Source organism: Danio rerio, chromosome 11, assembly GCF_052040795.2.
Source record: "Danio rerio strain M-AB ecotype USA chromosome 11, GRCz13ab, whole genome shotgun sequence".
Taxonomy (NCBI): domain Eukaryota; kingdom Metazoa; phylum Chordata; class Actinopteri; order Cypriniformes; family Danionidae; genus Danio; species Danio rerio.
Window position 1 is genome coordinate 15338618 of NC_141031.1, and position 20006 is coordinate 15358623.

General features: G+C 42.4%; 2 protein-coding genes across 2 annotated transcripts in view; one reads left to right on the forward strand and one right to left on the reverse strand.

The window, feature by feature from the left end:
* Positions 1-1982: 1982 nt before the first annotated feature.
* The window catches only part of si:ch73-60h1.1, an 82528-nt gene continuing 64504 nt past the window's right edge, over positions 1983-20006 (forward strand). The window contains exon 1 of the mRNA XM_087273508.1: positions 1983-2646. Coding sequence (XP_087129634.1) covers positions 2540-2646 — 107 coding nt within the window. The 5' untranslated portion in view covers positions 1983-2539. The remainder of the gene's footprint in view (positions 2647-20006) is intronic.
* LOC141376572 (uncharacterized) lies at positions 13525-18641 on the reverse strand. The gene is made up of 2 exons (XM_087273509.1): positions 15113-18641; positions 13525-13694 (listed from the first exon to the last, which is right to left on the reverse strand). Exon 1 carries the CDS (start codon positions 16747-16749, stop codon positions 15487-15489), a length of 1263 nt encoding a protein of 420 aa, XP_087129635.1. The 5' UTR covers positions 16750-18641; the 3' UTR covers positions 13525-13694; positions 15113-15486.

The window sequence follows — 20006 nt, forward strand, 5'->3', positions numbered from 1 at the left end:
CACAGTAAACAATCTAACTCCCATACCCCCTTATATATATATTACATTATATATATATATATATATATATATATATATATATATATATATATATATATATATATATATATATATATATATATATATGTGTGTGTGTGTGTGTGTGTGTGTGTGTGTGTGTGTGTGTGTGTGTGTGTGTGTGTGTGTGTGACATAATTTTTTTACACTTGCAAGCATTAAATAGATGAAATCAGACATGTTGAGTTGTAAAACGTGTGCCAGGTAACAAAGTGTTCAGCAATTAATGCTTTTGCAACAGCAAAGGTTCCTATATGGGTAATTTTAATAAAATACAAAAACTGTGTTTGTTTGTAAAATAAGGCCGGAAAAACAAACATAAGGATTTCCTTAAGTTAAAAACAATATAAGATATAAGAAGTGCATCGAAGGGTTAAGTCATTTACATTATATGTGATGTTATACATATTGTTTTTGGTATTTTAAATTTTTTATATGTTTTTGACCTTAAAAAAATGAATCCCCTTCTGTACAAAACATGCAGTTTTATGATGATTGTAATTTTACAGAAGTATTTAAAATTTAAATAAACAATTATTGCCACTTTGTTGACTCAAAATTGTGTAACTGTTTAAATAACATTTTGTTTAATTAGTTTTATTTTTTTATATTCAAGTGTAGGGGAGTGCAGAGCTCAAAGTAATGCAAAGTTTAATGTAACACGGAGTTTTAAAGTATTTGCTCAGAGTTAATCATGGCATGCTTCCGAGGTTTTCACCACAGTGTCAGCCGACGTCTTCCTGCCAATTATCGAAATATTTTGCGCAAAATTTGGATGAAAAACACAGGATAAACCGCTTTTGCAGCATAAAAGTATTTTTTATTGTACTCAATATTTTTTGTTTTTAAAAAATCTGTGAAGGTATGAACTTAAAGTCTTTTATTGTAGTGATTACCGTCTTCTAGGCTAAAAAATGAAACCATTTTGAAAGATATAAGAAACACACAGTGACTTTGCTTGCCAGTTTTGAGGAAATCATGACACAGCAGGGTTAGTTGTAACAGGGTGTTACAATTAAGCAACAAACTGTTGGACTGTTTTGAATGTTTTTTTTTTTTATAGAAAATATTGTTTTAATAGATAAAAATATTTTATTGCTAATAATGCAAATAAATGCATTGTATAATAATGGATAAATGGATAATAATGCAAATAGATTCAAATGTGTTTATCCAATAAACAAATAAATACATTAGCATACTGTGCTATGTAGAATAAAAAAGAAATGAACCAGTTACTGAGGAAATATGGCTAAATTGAATTTAAATTAATTGTGGGAAATCTGCCTTTAAATACATGTGTTATAACCCCCTGTCTGTTACAACTTGCCCCATAGGTGGGGTAAATATTAACATTTTTACTCCTGGCACTTTTTTGGCAATATTGCACAGAAACCTAGAAATATTGCGGCGAAGGCAGGGAGAAAAAAACGCACGTTTCGTTTCTGTAGAATGACCCATTAAATAATTAATATTTGCATTTAATCCTGGGCCAGTGGTACAGATTTTTCCCTCCTGAAAACATATTTAAAAACCACCACTACATTGTTCACTATCTCAGCAAACATGGTTCGACGGCAATGTCGTAATCGTAACCTAACCTCGCAAGTGACAAAAAAAACGCTCTGTATAGTCCTTATTTGAATCTAGGCTACAATAGCTTAATTAATTTACCTAAGCTTAGGTAAAATTCTCATTCGTCAAATATGAAATAAAAAAGTGTGTGTCTATTCATTTAGACTGAGTATTCAGCTTAAGGGTTGCAACCAATGCAACGCGCCATGGATTATGAGACGAGACGTCTCTCTCTCTCTCTCTCTCTCTCTCTCTCTCTCTCTCTCTCTCTCTCTCTCTCTCTCTCTCTCTCTCTCTCTCTCTCTCTCTGTGTGTGTGTGAGACAGATAACCTCTCTGTCCCCGCCCCTTAGGCTACCAGCACAAACATCAGTGTGATATTTACCTGTAACGACGTTTCCCTCATCTTAACGCTTTTTACAGTAATCATTGGGTTTTTGAGAAGCATCAAATAAGACGGTATATATTTTTTTCTTCCAGCGGAGACAAATGCAAGGATCATTCTGTCGCTTGGCATCGGGAAACGCAGGATTATGATGTTTCCTTAATTTTATGTCATGGGGAGGTTTGACGTGCGATGTGCGATGTGCGAGGGCCTTTAACATCTAAAGACCCATGGTCAAGATTATTTCCGAAAACCGCGTACAAATCGTAATATAGCATATTGATGACGTAGAAAAGATAAATACATTTTTCTGGGTTTAGAAAATATTCTGGGATTTGTGAGTAGCTACGCGCACGAATACATACATGTAAACCTGGATATTTTAGATCAGGAAAAGATTTGAGGACTAAAACAAAACCGTATCGTTTAAACTGACACCCAGATGTTAAAAATAATACGGTTTCCTGGCATCCCTGATCAAAGGGATTTGTAGGCTATTGGAACTGTCATCCGAGGGTCCATCATGCCCACCTCTCGATCCGACGCGCGCCCAGTGGAATATTGGGTCGATGGCTCGCGCCGAGATGCGACGGTGGAGGATTTCTATAACATGGGCCCAGAATTAGGCAGGTAAGAAATAGCGGTTTCAGTGTACACGGATTTTGAGCTATTTGTGGGCTATGTGTTCAAACCATGCATGCACGTAATGTTTTATTACAGCTCGAAATCATTGATTTTACGACTTATGATTTATGATGTGTGTATATATAGACTAAGTGTGTTCAAGAGGCTAGTAGGTTTAGTGAGATTAAAGGTAGGTTTAGTGTAGATGCATTCATATAATTTAAAGTAATTTAAGTTTACATGTATGGTTTTATTATAAAGTAAATAAATGTTTCAAATTACATCTATGTTTGTGCCACTAGTGTAGCCAGAAAAAAAGTTATAACTTTGAAAATTGGTTAAACGTTTGCATGTACAGCGTTGAAATGTATTTCGAACATGAAAACCCAATTTTAAACATAAAAGCCTCAATTTTAAGTGCATCAAAATAAACTACAAAATAAAGCAGCCACAACATGTATCAAAATAAAATACTGTATTTTTTCTTTTAAAAATACTACAAAATACTTTTACAAGGGAGCATGAAATTGTTCTGCAAAACCTTCCTTCATAAGACTTATTCAATCAATCCCTTCATTGTTAAACTGACTCAGTGAAGTATGTTTAATAGGAACAGCTTTTCTCTGCTTCATTCAGTAAATGGACAGCTAAACAGATGTGTTTAAGTAGGGATATAATGATTTACCCGATTCACGATATGATTTAAGATAATCACATAATTCACAATTTAGTCAAGTTTTTTAACAAAATTATTTGAGACAAATTTAAGGTGAACCCTGTCATTTTTCTCAAATGCTGCACAATTGTCTTACAATTTTTTTCTGCAATAACTAAATTGAAATTTTAAACCAAATTCCAATAAAAAAGTGGATAATACAAACTAAAGAATACTTTTTAATATGAACAAACTAAAACTTTGGCCAGCGGAGAAATTTAAATGGTTGTGCCGAACTGAGTCTGGTTTCTCTCAAGGTTTTTTTTCTTCACTCTCCTATCGGTGAAGTTTTTTTTTTCCCTCTCCGCTGTCGCCACTGGCTTGCATGGTTCAGGATCGGTAGAGCTACGCATCGATAAATTTGCTCTTCAGTGTTTGGACTCTCAGTAATGATTTTAAGCCATACTGAACATAACTACCTGAACTGAACTAAAACCCTAAAAACTGAACTACCCTGTTCCAGTTACTATGACCATTTATGTGAAGCTGCTTTGACACAATCTACATTGTAAAAGCGCTATACAAACAAAGCTGAATTGAATTGAATTGACTGTGCAGCTAAATTACTTTTCTTTTCAGCTTAGTCCCTTTATTAATCAGGGGTTGCCACAGCAGAATGAACCGCCAACTAACCCAGCATATGTTTTATGCTGCAGATGTCCTTCCAGCCACAAACCAACACTGGGAAACACCCACACACTCTTGCACACACGCACATACATTACATCCAATTTATCTTTTTCAATTCACCAATTCAACACGGGGAAAAACATGCAAACTCCTCACAGAAATGCCAACTGACCCATCTGGGGCTTGAACCAGCGACTTTATTGCTGTGAGGCGATTGTACTACTCTGTCACGTTTTAGCGTGATCAAAACAAGAAACAAAAAGCTGTAGTTCTTCTGGGACGCTGTAGTGCTAACTGAGTCCTGATGCACTACAGCGCCCTCAGGTGGTCACTGATGGATGTGACATTACCCCCCCCCCTCTAAAGAGCGGCTTCCAGACGCTCCCAGACTGGTTCCAAGAGGGGGGGGGAGCGGAGCAGGAACAAAGGGAGGGATGGGAGGGCCAGATCAGGGTCAGTCTGTGGGTCAGGCACCCCGGCAGGAAGCCAGGGTGCAGCCGGGGAATCCATCCCAAATAATGGAAAGGACCACCAGGGAGGGGCGGGAGGGATGACCCAAGGATGATCCTGCAGAAAACAAAAGGAAGGGAACCCCAAGAAAGCCAGCTGGAGAGGCAACTGGACAGGAGCCCGCGGAACTGGAGGCAGCTGGACAGGAACCGGCGGGACTGGAGGCAGCTGGGCTGGAGCCGGCGGGACTGGAGGCAGCTGGGCTGGAGCCGGCGGGACTGGAGGCAGCTGGGCTGGAGCCGGCGGGACTGGAGGCAGCTGGGCTGGAGCCGGCGGGACTGGAGGCAGCTGGGCTGGAGCCGGCGGGACTGGAGGCAGCTGGGCTGGAGCCGGCGGGACTCGAGGCAGCTGGGCTGGAGCCGGCGGGACTGGAGGCAGCTGGACTGGAGTCGGCAGAGCAAGGAGCCCGAACGAGGTCGGCAGATCAAGGAGCTGAGCTGGAACCGGCAGGGCATGGAGCCTGACTGGGGCCGGCAGGGCAAGATGTCTGGAAGGTGCCGGCAGGGCAAGACGTCTGAATGGCGTTGGTAATGTCAGGAGCCGGGCTGGGACCGGCAGGGCGAGGAGCCGGGCTGGGGCCGGCAGGGCGAGGAGCTTGAGTGGCGCCGGTAAGGCCAGGAGCCGGACTGGAACTGGCATTGTACTGCGCTCTGGGGCTGGAGCCGACACTGGCGGGCGCTCTGGGGCTGGAGCCGACACTGGCGGGCGCTCTGGGGCTGGAGCCGACACTGGCGGGCGCTCTGGGGCTGGAGCCGACACTGGCGGGCGCTCTGGGGCTGGAGCCGACACTGGCGGGCGCTCTGGGGCTGGAGCCGACACTGGCGGGCGCTCTGGGGCTGGAGCCGACACTGGCGGGCGCTCTGGGGCTGGAGGTTTGAGACGTGAGAGCAGTGACATCTGGAGAAGGAGCTTGCTCTGGAACTGGAGCTGACACTGGCGGGCATTGTGGGCATAGAGCAGAGGCTGAAGTTTCACACAGCTCCAGAAGACTCTCCAGGGGCTCTAGTTAAATCAGCTGGCCCCGGAAATATCCCTCTCTGTTGCCATCTACTCAGGCCTCCCTCCTGAGGGTTCTCCTCCTTCAAGGCAACAGAGAGGGGGGTGCCAGCGATTAGCAAAGCCTCCTCCACAAACCGATACAGGTTCCAGTCATCCTCGTATGGCGGCATGCGTGACCGGACTGGTTCCAAAAGTCCTCCCCGAAAAACATCATTAGCAAGAGGTCACTGTGAGAGCTCTTCGCATCTAATTGCAAAAACTCCTTTATATATCGCTCAATAGAGCGATCACCTTGTTTAAGGCGCACTATAATATCATCCGCTGGATCCATTGTGTGATCGCGTCGTTCTGTCACGTTTTAGCGTGATCAAAACAAGAAACAAAAAGGTGCGGATCCAAGTGCAGATTATTTATTTACAGTGCAACAAACAAGGTGATCAAAATATAAAGTAACAAACAAATGACCAAACTAGAAACTAAAACAGAGACAAGGCTCAGAAACAATAACTTTACAAACTAGACTTCAGCAAAAAATACAAGAACAAGATCAAGAAACTCGGTAACAAGACTTACTAGAACTGGGGACACGAACGACAAGGAAGACAAACGACGCGATAACAAACTGTGGTGAAATGGTAGTATAAATAGTCCAGATAATCAACAGTAACACAAAACAGATGTGATGACAGGTCAGTGTAGGTGTTCCGGTGTGTGCGCGGGGCATGTATGAGAATGTAGTTCTTCTGGGACGCTGTAGTGCTAACTGAGTCCTGATGCACTACAGCGCCCTCAGGTGGTCACTGATGGATGTGACACTACTCACTGCGCCACCGTGCTACCCCCAAAAATACAAATGAAAGAAGGGTCTTTAATACAAAAAAACTAAAACTTGGACTCTGCTGGAATTTGATTTTTTTTTTTAAAGAAATATCAAAATATCTATGTTTTCCTAAACCAGAGAGCAGTGTGTACAGAGGGGCCAGGCCAATGGCAAATGGTAGTATAAATAGTCCAGATAATCAACAGTAACACAAAACAGATGTGATGACAGGTCAGTGTAGGTGTTCCGGTGTGTGCGCGGGGCATGTATGAGAATGTAGTTCTTCTGGGACGCTGTAGTGCTAACTGAGTCCTGATGCACTACAGCGCCCTCAGGTGGTCACTGATGGATGTGACACTACTCACTGCGCCACCGTGCTACCCCCAAAAATACAAATGAAAGAAGGGTCTTTAATACAAAAAAACTAAAACTTGGACTCTGCTGGAATTTGATTTTTTTTTTTAAAGAAATATCAAAATATCTATGTTTTCCTAAACCAGAGAGCAGTGTGTACAGAGGGGCCAGGCCAATGGCATAAAATACTGTATATAATATATGATAAAATAAACAAATTGTTAAAATATGCATAAACTTAATTGAAAAGAGAGGGTAAAAAGGGAAAAATGTAACACCTGGTTTTGTAACAGCACAACTTTCTCTTTCAGTCTGAAAAAAACATCTTCACATTTTCTCTATAAAAACACTGATGCACGTGTGATCTCCATAATGTTAGCATTCATCAGATCAAGTGGAGCTGCCAATTCTCCAGTCCTCTTAGTTTAGTCCTCTTAGTCCTCTATTAATAGCTTTTTGCATAAAGACGTTTCATCTGGGACAGTAGTTTTTTACTATGCTGCATCATATTCGTTGTTCTGTTAGTGTAAGTAAACATCTTTTTGCAATATTTGCGCACAGTTTTATGTTTTATGCTGTTGTCTCACAGCAAGAAGGTTGCTAGTTCGAGCCTCTGCTGGGTCAGTTGGCGTTTCAGTGTGGAGTTTGCATGGTCTCCCCGTGTTCGCGTGGGTTTTCATTCGGGTGCTCCGCTTTCCTCCACAATTCCAAAGACATGTGGTAAAGGTGCATTGGGTAGGCTAAATTGTCCATAAAGTATGTGTGTGAATGAGAGTGTATGGATGTTTCCCAGTGATGGGTTGCAGCTGGAAGGGCACACGGTAGCATGAAAATGTTGCACACAATCAAATTCATTTAAAAATGAAAGATCAAGTTGCATGTGGTGTGGCTTTGCTCCACTTAATTATCCAATGTGTCCATATGTCTGAAATATCCTGAAGTAGCAATAGTGTTCTGTACTGTCGCATGAGATTCCTTTTTTTTTTAAAGATAAATATATCATTAATGCACATCAGTAACTCTCAAGTAGCTCCTCGCCGCTTATCGCCGCTGGCTCTCATTGAAATGAATGACTTCTGGCTACTTTGAAGCCCTCGCCGCTTTCGATGTGAACGTATGGTTAGTCTGCCGCTCCAGCTCTTGCATGCTGCTGATGTGCAGACAAAGCGAGTTTGGGCTTGTAAACACAGTGCCCCTCTGTTTAAAACATGTATTGCAATTCATTTAACATTTGCACTGGTTTAAATCGATTTCCACGATTCAGTTTTTGATTTCCACGATTTTTCGACGACTCATGGTGAATCGTTACATCTCTAGTTTTAAAGGGCACCTAGCTTACCCCTTTTTTAAGATTTATTATTAATATTATGGTTCTTCCGAGTGTGCCATTAGGTTCAGTTCAAAACACAATTAAAAATTTTTATTATAACTCCAGCGTAGTGTGAACGGATGGCGTAGCCGTAGCAAAACATATGCGTTTTCAAATTAAAACGTATTAGTGTAAATGGGCCTTAAATCTATTCTAAATGTAACTGGGAGCAAGTGTAAAGAGTTGAGGACAGATGTGTTGTGCTCTGGTTTTTGGCTCTGGTCAGCTGGGTGAGCTGCAACTGTTTGTCTATAGGAAAGAATGGTGAGAAATCCTTTACAGAAATTCACCCTGCTGGTGATAAAAGTGTAAAAATGTTCTTTTTGTTTAATATTATAAGAAATTTTGATAATTGTAGGAAATAATTTCAAAAGGCAATTGATGTGTAAAGCTACAGTACATAAAACAAAACAAAAATATGCCAAGTTCAGTGGCTAATCAGCTGGAATCAACTGAAGTGATGAGATGGCGACCAGTGAGACCTAGCTGTCACTCAAGTGGGCACGGCCTTAATATAACTTAATAAAAATGAAACAGATGAGTTATAAAAAAAAAATCCACCTTCCTCACAGTTGTCATGAACGGTAAAATTAGTTAAATGCACCAAAACCATATTTTGAACCAGGCTGTAAACATGTTTTTATCAGCTGTAAAATTGGCCAATTTAGCATTGCAGTCAGTGAACACCTGGAGTTTATGGAGCCAACCCCAAGGGCGAGTCGATGAATTGTAGTTTTAGTTACTTTCGTATTGGCAACACGAGGGAGAGCGGGAGGTTGGCGCTTGTTTTCTACCCATCAGTACAATTGCCATTATCTGTGTACAATGATTATTCAACCTCTCCATGATTTATACTTGTGCTTAACTACATGTCGCAACAACGCATAGCGCAAGCCCTGTGATTGGTCAGCTTGGTAGCGCTGACAAGTGTGGGCGGGCGGAGGTGAGAGCAGCACGAACCCGTTGGAGCAAGTGTGTACAAGTGTCGAGTCATGTGAAGGAGCTCCAGATGGAAACTGGTGTTTTGTGTTAACCTTATGATTAAAGTTGTTGCACGACCGCCGGTTCATGAGTTTTAGCTTCTTGTACATTAAGGAAGCATTCAGAAAAAAACATAACACCCATGAGTAAACTCGGAACATAAAAACCTACTGGCAGTTAGCATTTCTAAAGTGTTATTGCAGAGCAACACAAACAGCACGCAAAAGTATAAGTGCACAACTATGTGCAAGGCAGGCTCCGTGGGTCATGCCAATCACACAAAGTATAAATCAGCCATTACCCATTATGGGCTCCTAATCATCCTCATCCACTGAATTGGCTATATACTGTACACTCCACCAATAGCTACACAGTAGGGTGTGGTGAGAGCACTTGTGTCATTGTCCAGTGGCTGCTGTTGCATCATCCAAGTAGATGCTGCACACTGGTAGCCGTGTAGAGAGATAGCAAAATGGTGTGGCAAAATGGCTGGACAGTGCCACATATACACTTTTGACAAAGTAGCTCTTGACAAAAAGTATCTTGGAGTAAAATCCAAAACCCAAAAGGAAATCTGAAAGTTTTTAGTTCCTCTGCCAAAAAAAGGTGCAGTTTTTGCAAATTCCAGGTGTATTTTACAGTTTTTTCCAACTGTTTTAACAAAATATTCTTGTCACACAATTTTTGAAACCTCTCACTCAAAATGCAAAACTATACAGCAAATCTCCAAAACCAGATGCTATTTCTCAGCCTTGAGCTCAGTTTTAAATTGCATAAAACTTTTTTCAAAACACTACACCCAATTCTCCTCTTAAAACACAAAAATGTAACAGGAAGCCACTGCTTTCCATTTCCAAACACAACCAATCATTCTGGGCCAAAAAGAAAAACTAAAAACTGGTCCACAATTTGTAGTTTTGTACCTACTGCATATTCACCCTAATCCTAAATTCCTCTAGAAAAGAATAGAGTTCTCCTCGGCCTGGCTGTATGTTTATAGTTTTGTTTTATGCTACTGTATACAACAGTAATGTTTGGCCTAATGAATATTTTCTGTTTCTTTATGTCACAGTTTACCTATTACTCCACTTAGCAGATTATTTTAATTCAGACATGATTTGTTTGATCTGCCTCAAAATCCACACCTTTAATAAGAATCTTTACCTTAACACGTTTACATGCCAAAATCCAGTTACAGTCATATAGCCACCTACAGGCAACAAGAAATGAAATGTTTTACACTAACAAACTCCTCCTAGAAAATTTATCAGATTGAATCTAAGTTCCATCAGTCTGATCTAAAGGCCTGTGTGATGTTAAATTGTGAAGATCTAGATTTTTCGTTTAAGGATGTGTCCATGGCAGACTGACAAAGTTCTGTTTTTCGCCATTGAAGAGGAATGTTTAATTTGCCATGTCCAATCTGCTTGAAAATTCACGTTTAATGACATTCATTCATTCATTCATTTTCTTTTCGGCTCAGTCCCTTTATTTATCTGAGGTCGCCACAGTGGAATGAACCACTAACTTATCCAGCAGGTTTTTACACAGCGGATGCCTGTTCAGCCACAAACCAATCTATGGGAAACATCCAAACACACTCATTCACACACACTCATACACTACGGACAATTTAGCTTACCCAATTCACCTATACCATGTCTTTGGACTGTGGGGGAAACCAGAGCACCCGGAGGAAACCCAGGCGAACGCAGGGAGAACATGCAAACTCCACACAGAAATGCCAACTGACCCAGATGAGGCTTGAACCAGTGACCTTCTTGCTGTGAGGCGACAGCACTGTGCCACTGCATCGTTCAATGACATTCCACTCCTAAATACATCTTCATGCCACTATTGAGTTACAGTCATAGCGCCACTTGCTGACAGAAGGAAGTTTGGCATAAATCTGTAATTTTCTCAGGTTTTTAAAATATTTTTTAGCTTAATCTTAAAGAGCCCCTATTATACATTAAAAAGGATCATATTTTGGTTAAGGCTCTCCAACAACCGGCTGATATGCATGCAAGGTAAAAAAAAACTTTTATTGTCTTATAATATGCATTTATTTTTACCTAATTATCCCAGCGATGGCAACGCAGTGTTGCAGTAGGTAAGCACAAAGCGTGAGGACACCAAACGTGCAACCATCCAACTTCCCCAGGCCTTTTAAATTACCAGAGTATGGGAATAATTTATAATTCGGTGTTGTATAATACCTTTTTACCTAGCTAAATGAATGCTAGGGATTTAAAAAAAAATATGACAGTATATGTTGGGAAAGGAGGCCAGTTGCAAAGGGGAAGGAAGCTGTGGAGGCCTCAGGTTACCTGAAAGGAGACCCGGTGACAAATTGGGCAAATGGGCTAACCCTAATCCTATCTTTGTCTGAGAAAGAAGAACGCTCTGTGGCTGAATGACACATAATGGATAGCCAATGAGGATCATGCATAGATGGCACCAATTCTCAGCACACAGGCAGACTGAGCAGGGATACCTACATTGTACTGAGCCAGGCACCTGGCTCCTCCACTGAGTCAGGTGCTGGCCTGCTGTGGGCTTTGGTTGAACTAGGGTTTGCCAGATGGGGAGCTCGCTAAGCAGAATAAGCGCATGTATCTCCTGAAGGAAAAAAAATTGTAGCAAATGTATTTTTTACACAGAGCTCACTTTCTCCCGATTAAACAGAATTATCCCTAAATAGGAGGAAACTGAATCCACCCTAAGATATAGAATCTCACGCATGTGTTAGGAATCACCCAACCCTCAGCTCTACTAAATTTGTTACAGAGGTGTCTCATACTTGCGCCCAAAAGGAGGCACCACTAGTTAATTGAGCTCTCACTCCAAGGGGAACCGGCTTACCCTGGTACTGATAAGCAAAGGCGATGGCATCAGCTATGCAGTGGGCCAACCTAGAGCTGCACGATTCTGGCTAAAATGAGAATTGCGATTTTTTTGCTTAAAATAAAGATCATGATTTTCTCACGATTCTGTAGATGTAAAATAAAGCTTAATATGAGTTAGCAATTTTTTTTTTTCTCAAACATGGTAAAACAACAAAATAATATTATGTGTAGGTCTTCTGATTTCTATAAATAATTCTATTCTACTTATGATAATTCTGATGTTGAGTTATGTTTGAGATATAGGCCTATGCTTGCAATCTGTCATTGAGAACATTATTAGACCATTTGATTAACTAGTAAAATAAACATTATATAGACTAGAGTAGTTATACTGACACTGTAAACATTTATTCTCATGCACAACTTTGTATTCGCTATGAAAGAAAAAACATAAAATGCTTGTCGCAGTCATAACTCTAAAATGCAATATGATTATTCAAATGATGTGCACGCTTTCGGTTTCATTTTTACATCTAAGTGCTGTTCATACTTCGTGTGCGGCTCTCAAACGATCACTCTCTGCATACAAACTGAATATTATTTACAACTCTTTAACCTGTTACTCACAAGATATGCAGGTTCTGTTCACTAAAGGAGACGCACGCACGTCTATCATTAGGGCGCACGCCTGATCATTCAGCAGCTCACGTCTCGTGTGATTTCCTGGTCGCGATTACAGCATTATATGAAGACAAAAATGACATTTTTTGGTGAATTATACCTTATAAATACAGTATGTGACTCTTTTAACATCATTTGGAGGTGTCCATGTCGCTGAGCAACGTGTGTGAAACAACGAAAAGACTCGTGCAGCCTTTGCTTCTCTCCTGAACTTGAAAATATGATTGACAGAATCGTAGAAATGCTGTAATAAGATCATGTAGGGGGTCGAATCGAGATCACAATCTTTTTACTATTAATTGTGCAGCTCTAGCTCTACCTCTGCTTTAATACGGCACTTCCCTTCTTCCGATTAAACAGAAAAAGAGCTGATTGGAGGCGTATGCTCTAAGTGCGGTCACATTAATCGCAGTGCACAGACACAGCAATGACAGGGCTGGGTGTGCCTCCTTCTCCCCATAAATTACTTTTATCGCATTTTAGTTTTCCACTAACCACTTAATTTTCAGATTTTAAAGTTGCAAATATCTACAAAACAGTCAATCTGTAGCGAATAGAGTGCATTTCTGAATCTTCAGGTTTAAGTTAGTTCATGTTCTTATCCTCCGCTTTGAAGTTTTATTTTATTATTATTTTTTTTAAAAAACAGCAAATACCATTTTACAATACAAAATATATACCTACCAGGGGGTAATTATAAATAAAATACAAATATACAAACTGTACATAAGTAATAAATAAATAAATACTTTATATATATTTAGTTACAGTTTTAAAGTGCATAGGGCTTTCTTGTTTAGTGTTGGAAAACTTCCCTCAATGTTTTTGTTTAGAGAGTCTGATACTGGTAATATACAAGAATATTTCAGTCACCAATATCTTAAAATGTGGTTTCTTATTAGTAAATTTACATTTATGGTTGTAAAATTTTTTGTTGACAATACAAGTAAATAATTAAATAAAAACAAATTTTCCTCTTAATTAGGATAGCCAGCAAAGCCAAAAAGTATATTTTAGGGATGCACGATATATCGGCGCTCATATCATTATCGGCCAATAAATGCTATTTTTAAGATTATCGTTATCGATCTGATGTCTAAATTAGGCCGATATCTTTAAGCCGATAAATTACGTAATTGTACAGACCTGCCTGTCGCGCACGCGTGGGAAGAACATGTTCAGTGCACTTTAATGGATCTCTCCACACCCTGTTTATTTCTTCAAAGTCTGTCCTTTCTTCTTGTGGCATTGCTGTGCGTTAATAACTCAATAATGGCCCATTTCCACTGAGTGGTACAGTATGGTTCGGTTTGGTACGCTTTTGTGGCCGTTTTCACTGTCAAAAGGCGTACCGAACCAAACCGTACTGTACCACTTTTTCGGCACCATTTTGAAATTGTCCCAAACACAAGAAAGGGTACCAAAAGGCGGAGCTAGAAGCGCAGCTGAACGCTATTGGTTTACAGAGATACGTCATTCGCTTAAGCAACAAGCCAGAATGTAAACAAAGGAGCCACCATGTTTGAAATACACAGCGAGAGATTACTTGCGCTCGCCACGCATCTAAATTTGAAATAACAAACTTCTTGAGCTGATAATTATAACGTGCGCTTGATTATTGACAAGCTTTGGAAACCCGAACCTGTGAGAAGCTGACAAATGCGAGAATGGCACATTCAGAAAGAAAACGCGAGAGTGGAGCGTGGAAAAAAATGGAAAGCCAAGGAGCACGTTATTTCTTCAGCAAACGTGAACAAACGGCCTTGTTTTCATTTTTATCATCACCTTTTAGACTAATATGAACGGGGAATGATGGAATGACTTTCTAACAGTAATGATTTCTTTTTAGAAAAGAGTATGAATAGCTCTATTATTTCTCTTGGTATTCACTGTAAAACAAATTTTGCCAACAAAAGATTTAGTAAGAGACAAGGTATCAGAAGGATGGTCTTGATTAATACCTCTAAATAACATATTCGCTCCTGAAGGAACTGAACCAATAATAGTTGAAAACTCCAGCTGAGTTATTGAAATTTTGTAATGAGAAAGGAATTCATTGTAAGAAAAGAGCATACCATTATACAACTAACTAACCAAATTAATTTTGTTGTCAAACCACTAAAAAAAGAGATTTGCATTTGTATAAAATGTATCTATTATTCCAAATGAAATAGCGATGTGGGGAGAAATCATGCTTATATGTTAATGACCATGATAGGAACACTTGCTTGTGGAAGGCAGATAACGTTCGAGGTTACAGAAGTAACCCTTCGTTCCCCGAGGAGTGGATTTGATGTAGAAATCCACGTATGGGAGGTTTCGGTTCAGAAGCCGCTTGTCTGAAAGAGTATTGAACGGGCCAATGAAAGCAATGAATTGGCAGCGTAAGCTTGCGCAGGTGTGCTTTATTGCCAATTATCCCAGCATATAAGCACATCTGGTGCGAGCAAACGCCATCCTTTTAAGCTGAAGTGACTTTTAAACAGCTAAGGTACAGTCATCATGGCGATGGAATATAGCACTTCCGTTCCCCTCCTCGGGGAACGAAGGGTTACTTCTGTAACCTCAAACGTTCCCCTTCGGTTGGGGAATTCCAGTGCTTTAGGTGGATTTGATGTAGAAATCCAGGTATGGGAGACTATGGAAAACGCCATAATGACTGCACCTTACCAACGCCTCCGATGAGAGGGCAGTCAAGCAAGCGTGACGTACCCAAATCATGGAAAGCGCGGTCCTCCAACGTGCCCTTGGCCCTAACTTATCCCCACTTCAAAGGAAGTTTTACGGAATAGGTATATTTTTGGGAGTCGCTAGCGTCTAGATAATTCCAGGAAATACAACAGTACGTTGGTAAGCGTGCACTCCCGTTAGGGAGGATGCTGCGGAGACCATCCGCATCCAATGGGGCAGACAAAATGGTAATACATATGGACTAGCCCTAAGAAGGTGGGAGTGCACATAGGAAGGTGGTTAGCGGATAGGGAAGGCTGGCGCCTCTGAGGAACCGGATGATGAGGTTATGCTTTCCCACGGTGCAGCCAGCTACCGCGTCATGATAAGCAGAGATGGCGGCCATGTAAACCTTGAGAGTGGAGGGCGACAGCCTGCTCTCCAGCTTCTCTTGAAGGAAAGAGAGCACAACACTGATCTGGCAAGTTCGGGGGTCTTCTCTGCGAGAGACACACCATTCAGTGAATAGACTCCACTTCAGGGCGTAGGCGCACCTCGTGGAGGGGGCTCTAGCCTGAGTGATGGTGTCAACCTCCGCAGTTGGTAGGTTACCTACGTCTTCCTCGCGTCTAGGGACCACACGTGGAGGTTCCAGAGATCGGGGCAAGGGTGCCAGATGGTGCCCTGTCCCTGAGAGAGTAGGTCCTCTCTCAAAGGGATCTGCCAGGGAAGGGCCGTCGCGAGAAGGAAGAGCTCTGATATCCAGGTCCAGTTGGGCCAGAGGGGTGCAACTAGCAGAACCTGCTCCTCGTCCTCCCTGACCTTGCACAATAGCTGCGCGAGCAGGCTCACTGGGAGAAACACATACTTGCGTGTGCCCCGAGGCCAGCTGTGGGTCAGTGTATCCGTGCCGAGAGTGCCCTCGGTCAGGGAAAAGATCAACTGGCAATAAGCGTTCTCGGGGGAAGCAAACAGATCGATCTGGGCCTCCCTGAATCGCGCCCATATAAGCTGGACAGACCTGGGGTGGAGTCTCCATTCTCCAAAGTGAATTTGCTGCCGTGAGAGCGCATCGGCTGCACGGTTGAGCATATCTGAGATATGAATGGCGCGCAGCGATTTCAGCCGCGGATGACTCCAGAGGAGCAGACATGCGGCGAGAGCGCATACCCCCCATGCGGTTGATATGCGCTGCCGCCGCCATACTGTCCGTCCTGACCAGCACGTGTTGCTGCTCCAACACCGGAAAAAAGCGGTGGAAAGCGCTTACGATGAAGTACGGGCTGTAGAACCCGCTCTCTATCTCGGCTGGAGGAATCGGCTCGATTACACCCTTCGCCAGGAGGGCAGCAATCTCCTCTCGCAAGACAGGAGCGGACAGGGGGTTGACCCTGGTGAAATACACGCCCGTGAACTTGGGGGGCCGTTTCTCGAACTGAATCGCGTAGCCGAGTCTGATTGTGTGTATGAGCCACCGCGAGGGGCTGGCCCGTGCTAACCAGGCAGGCAGAGCCCTCGCTAATGGCGTCATCGCTACAACCGCTGACGTAGCAGTGGTGGGGCAGCGCGGAGCGGGTGTGCTGATTCGGGGAGCGCGAGGGTCCTGCGGAAAAGCTGGAGGAGAGCGATTCGCTCTGGCTCCGCACCCTTACTCCGGAGAGGGGGCTCGAGGGCTGGGAGAAAGGAGACCGTCCCCCCAGAGCCTGTAAGCCGCTGGCGGAGCATGTAGACCCTGCGAGCTGAGAAGCAGCACGTCCCAGACTGGCAGGGCTTGAGCTGTCACATCCAGGGGAAGGGGAAAAGTGCTCTTTCATTGAATTTTTGGTGGCACTGAAAAGTACCGTTGAAATATTGGCCCCGCCCTCCAGCGGGGAAAGAGCAAGTTTCCCTCTCTCCGGATGGCCTGTCTCAGGGATGCTTCGCTGTCCGTTTACCGGACTTAGCGGCGCCCAGGGCAGGAGGGGCTGCCGGCTTTCGACGGGCAAGGAGCAGCGGAGGTGGATGGCTCAGCGGACGGAGAGGGCTTATGGTCCCGCCGATAGATTACATTGCCTATCGCATCCGACTGCTCCTTCACCACCTTAAATTCCTGGGTGAATTCACTAACGGTGTCGCCGAACAGGCCAGCCTGGGATATGGGCGAGTCAAGAAAGCGAACTTTGTCAACTTCGCGCATATCAGCCAGGTTTAGCCAGAGGTGGCGTTCCTGTACCACAAGTGTGGACATCATCTTCCCCAGCGCACACGCGGCAGACTTAGTAGTCCGGAGAGCATAGTCGGTCACGGTGCTTTGGACGGGAGACGGGGCGGACCGCGCCAAGCAGGGGTGCCATGCGGACAAAGATTGACCGTGATGGCGCGCTCCACCAGCGGGATCGCCTCATACCCCCTGGCAGCTCCACCATCAAGGGTGGTGAGGGCGAAGGCAGACGTAGCGCGGGCAGAAAAAGGTGCCCTTCAAGACTGCGTGAGCCTACTGTGCACCTCCGGGAAGAAGAGGACGAGAGGCTTCGAAGAAGCACAGATACTGTGCTAGCACAGATACTGTGTAAAGTCAGGGAGTATGAGGAACAGGTCTATGTGTTGTGCCTCTCTGGCTTAATTGGACCTGTATTTCAACTCTCTTCTGATAATGGCTGCTCCCTTGCACGTCCCCTAGAAGAAGCTTCTTCTCTGGGACAGGCACCGTTTGGCACCGGCGCCCAGATCTGTGGAACCTCAAGCTTCTTGAGAAGGAAACCCCAAACATGCTATCCTACTTTAGTTGAATGGAACTAAGGCTCTCTCCTCCGCACTGAGGGGTTGGCATTACGATTATCCCTGCTCTGAGGATGCGGCGATGGTGGCGCACTGGGAGAGCATCGCCTCATCATCCAGCTCCCAGAGGTGCGAGACGTGGATATTATTATATCCTGTTCCCCTCTCATAAAAATTTGAATATCTCTATTAGAAGAGGTCTGCTCGATCATTCAACTCAGTATCTTTATGAGTTCTGTCAAGGTAGTCAGCTCTGCTGCATCGGTTAAATGGGCGGGTCTCTGGAGGCATTTTCAATCAACGAAATGTGCCAGCATTTTGCTCACTCTAATATTTTCCTGAGACCCCTGCCCACCTAGGTACCCTAGGTTCCTATGGTGCTCATTTAAACTATGTAGTGAACCTGCAAGCGCTGCCCATGAAGGAGGCAGACCCAGCCCCTTTATTGCTGTGTCCTGTTTGCGCTTTGCGTATTTATACAAACCGTACTCGCGTTCTGGTCTAAAAAGGAAGGCGCACGGCTGGCGCGTTGCTATTTTGAGAAACTAAAATAGATTTTTCATTAGACCAAAACAAACCCGGTTAACCCGGTTGCGCCTCGCTTACACACTCGCTTACACACTGCTTAATACGCACGAGAGCAATAGGCAAATATCTTTACATATGAAAAAAAAAAATATTAAGGATATATATAGGATATAATAAGAATAGATATAGGATATAAATATAAAGGATTAAAATATTACAAAACATATTATTTTCTAGCCTATATAAATATGAAAAATCACTGCTTTTATGTCTTCTTCATCTCGGGAGGCTTTTTCAGTTCATTCATAACAATAGCGTTTGTATAATGTTATTATTATTAGCAGTATTATTTATTATATTCATATACACTGCATTTGTTTTGGGATATTTTTGAATATAGGTTTTCAGGTTTTTGAACACACTTTGTTATTGTTCATTTATTCGTTTGGTGGAAATTAGAACTGAATTTAAAAATAGTTTTGAAACGAATATTTGCGCTTAACAAACGCAATAAATTATTTATAGACTACTGGGCTCTATGCACGGCGGCGCGTGACGCATTTCCGGTAAAATTTAAGACCCCGAGCCAACTTCCGCCGATCGTACATTACAGTGCTACAACAGGAGCGCTACTGATAAAAACAAGTAATGTTTTGGACAGTTGTCTTAATGTTTTATGCCATTATAGCCCACTTATATACGTTTATGTCAGCTACATAAATATGACAAATATAGCTACCACTGCTGTGTTCAGCAACACACAGCGTCAGAAATTGAACTCTTAGTTTCCACACGTTTCCAAAAGACAAAGTCGTACAGAAGAGGTGGGTTGTTGATATTAAACGTGAGAATTTTACAGAAACAGAAAAAGACAAAAGTGTAGCTGACATTTTCAGTCTAGCAAACTGATCGAGGCTCGAGTGCCAACCGGATGCAGACATTTAAAGAAAGGAGCTTTTATGGCAAATAATAGTTTGTTTTCATTGCCTTTGAAGTAAAAAAAAACTGAACATTAATATACATTAACATTTCTTAAGCTACTTTCTAAGTGCTATTTTTTAATTCAGAATAAAGACCTTTATTTTATTCACTGTACATATAAAATATAAATCACTGTATATAATTTGAAATAAAAATTGTCAAAAAAAGTACAATTGTGAAAAAATATTTTATTCAGATGAACAGAAACAATAACATTGAATCAGTTGTTTTCTTGAATCAGGTGCTTCTTTAACTTGTGCATAGAGAGGTATTTGGGCTGTTATGTATTAAATAAATAAATAAATCACCCCTCTGTTTCATGGAACTTAACACATAATTGATCCATGCCAAACAATTGTTCATGTGACAACACCAATTACACATTTCAGAGTAATGGGCTGTCTGGAAAAGCAAAGCAACCAAATGTTTGCATATCCCACTCTCAGCCACACAAGAGCAGAAGCTATTAACTAGCAGACGATGGCATGGATTTTCTGACAGATGTCCGCTCCAGGATAGAGT

Excerpts from the sequence above, each read along its gene's own strand:
- LOC141376572 (XM_087273509.1), bottom strand. The coding sequence starts at position 16,749 with ATGACGCCATTAGCGAGGGCTCTGCCTGCCTGGTTAGCACGGGCCAGC.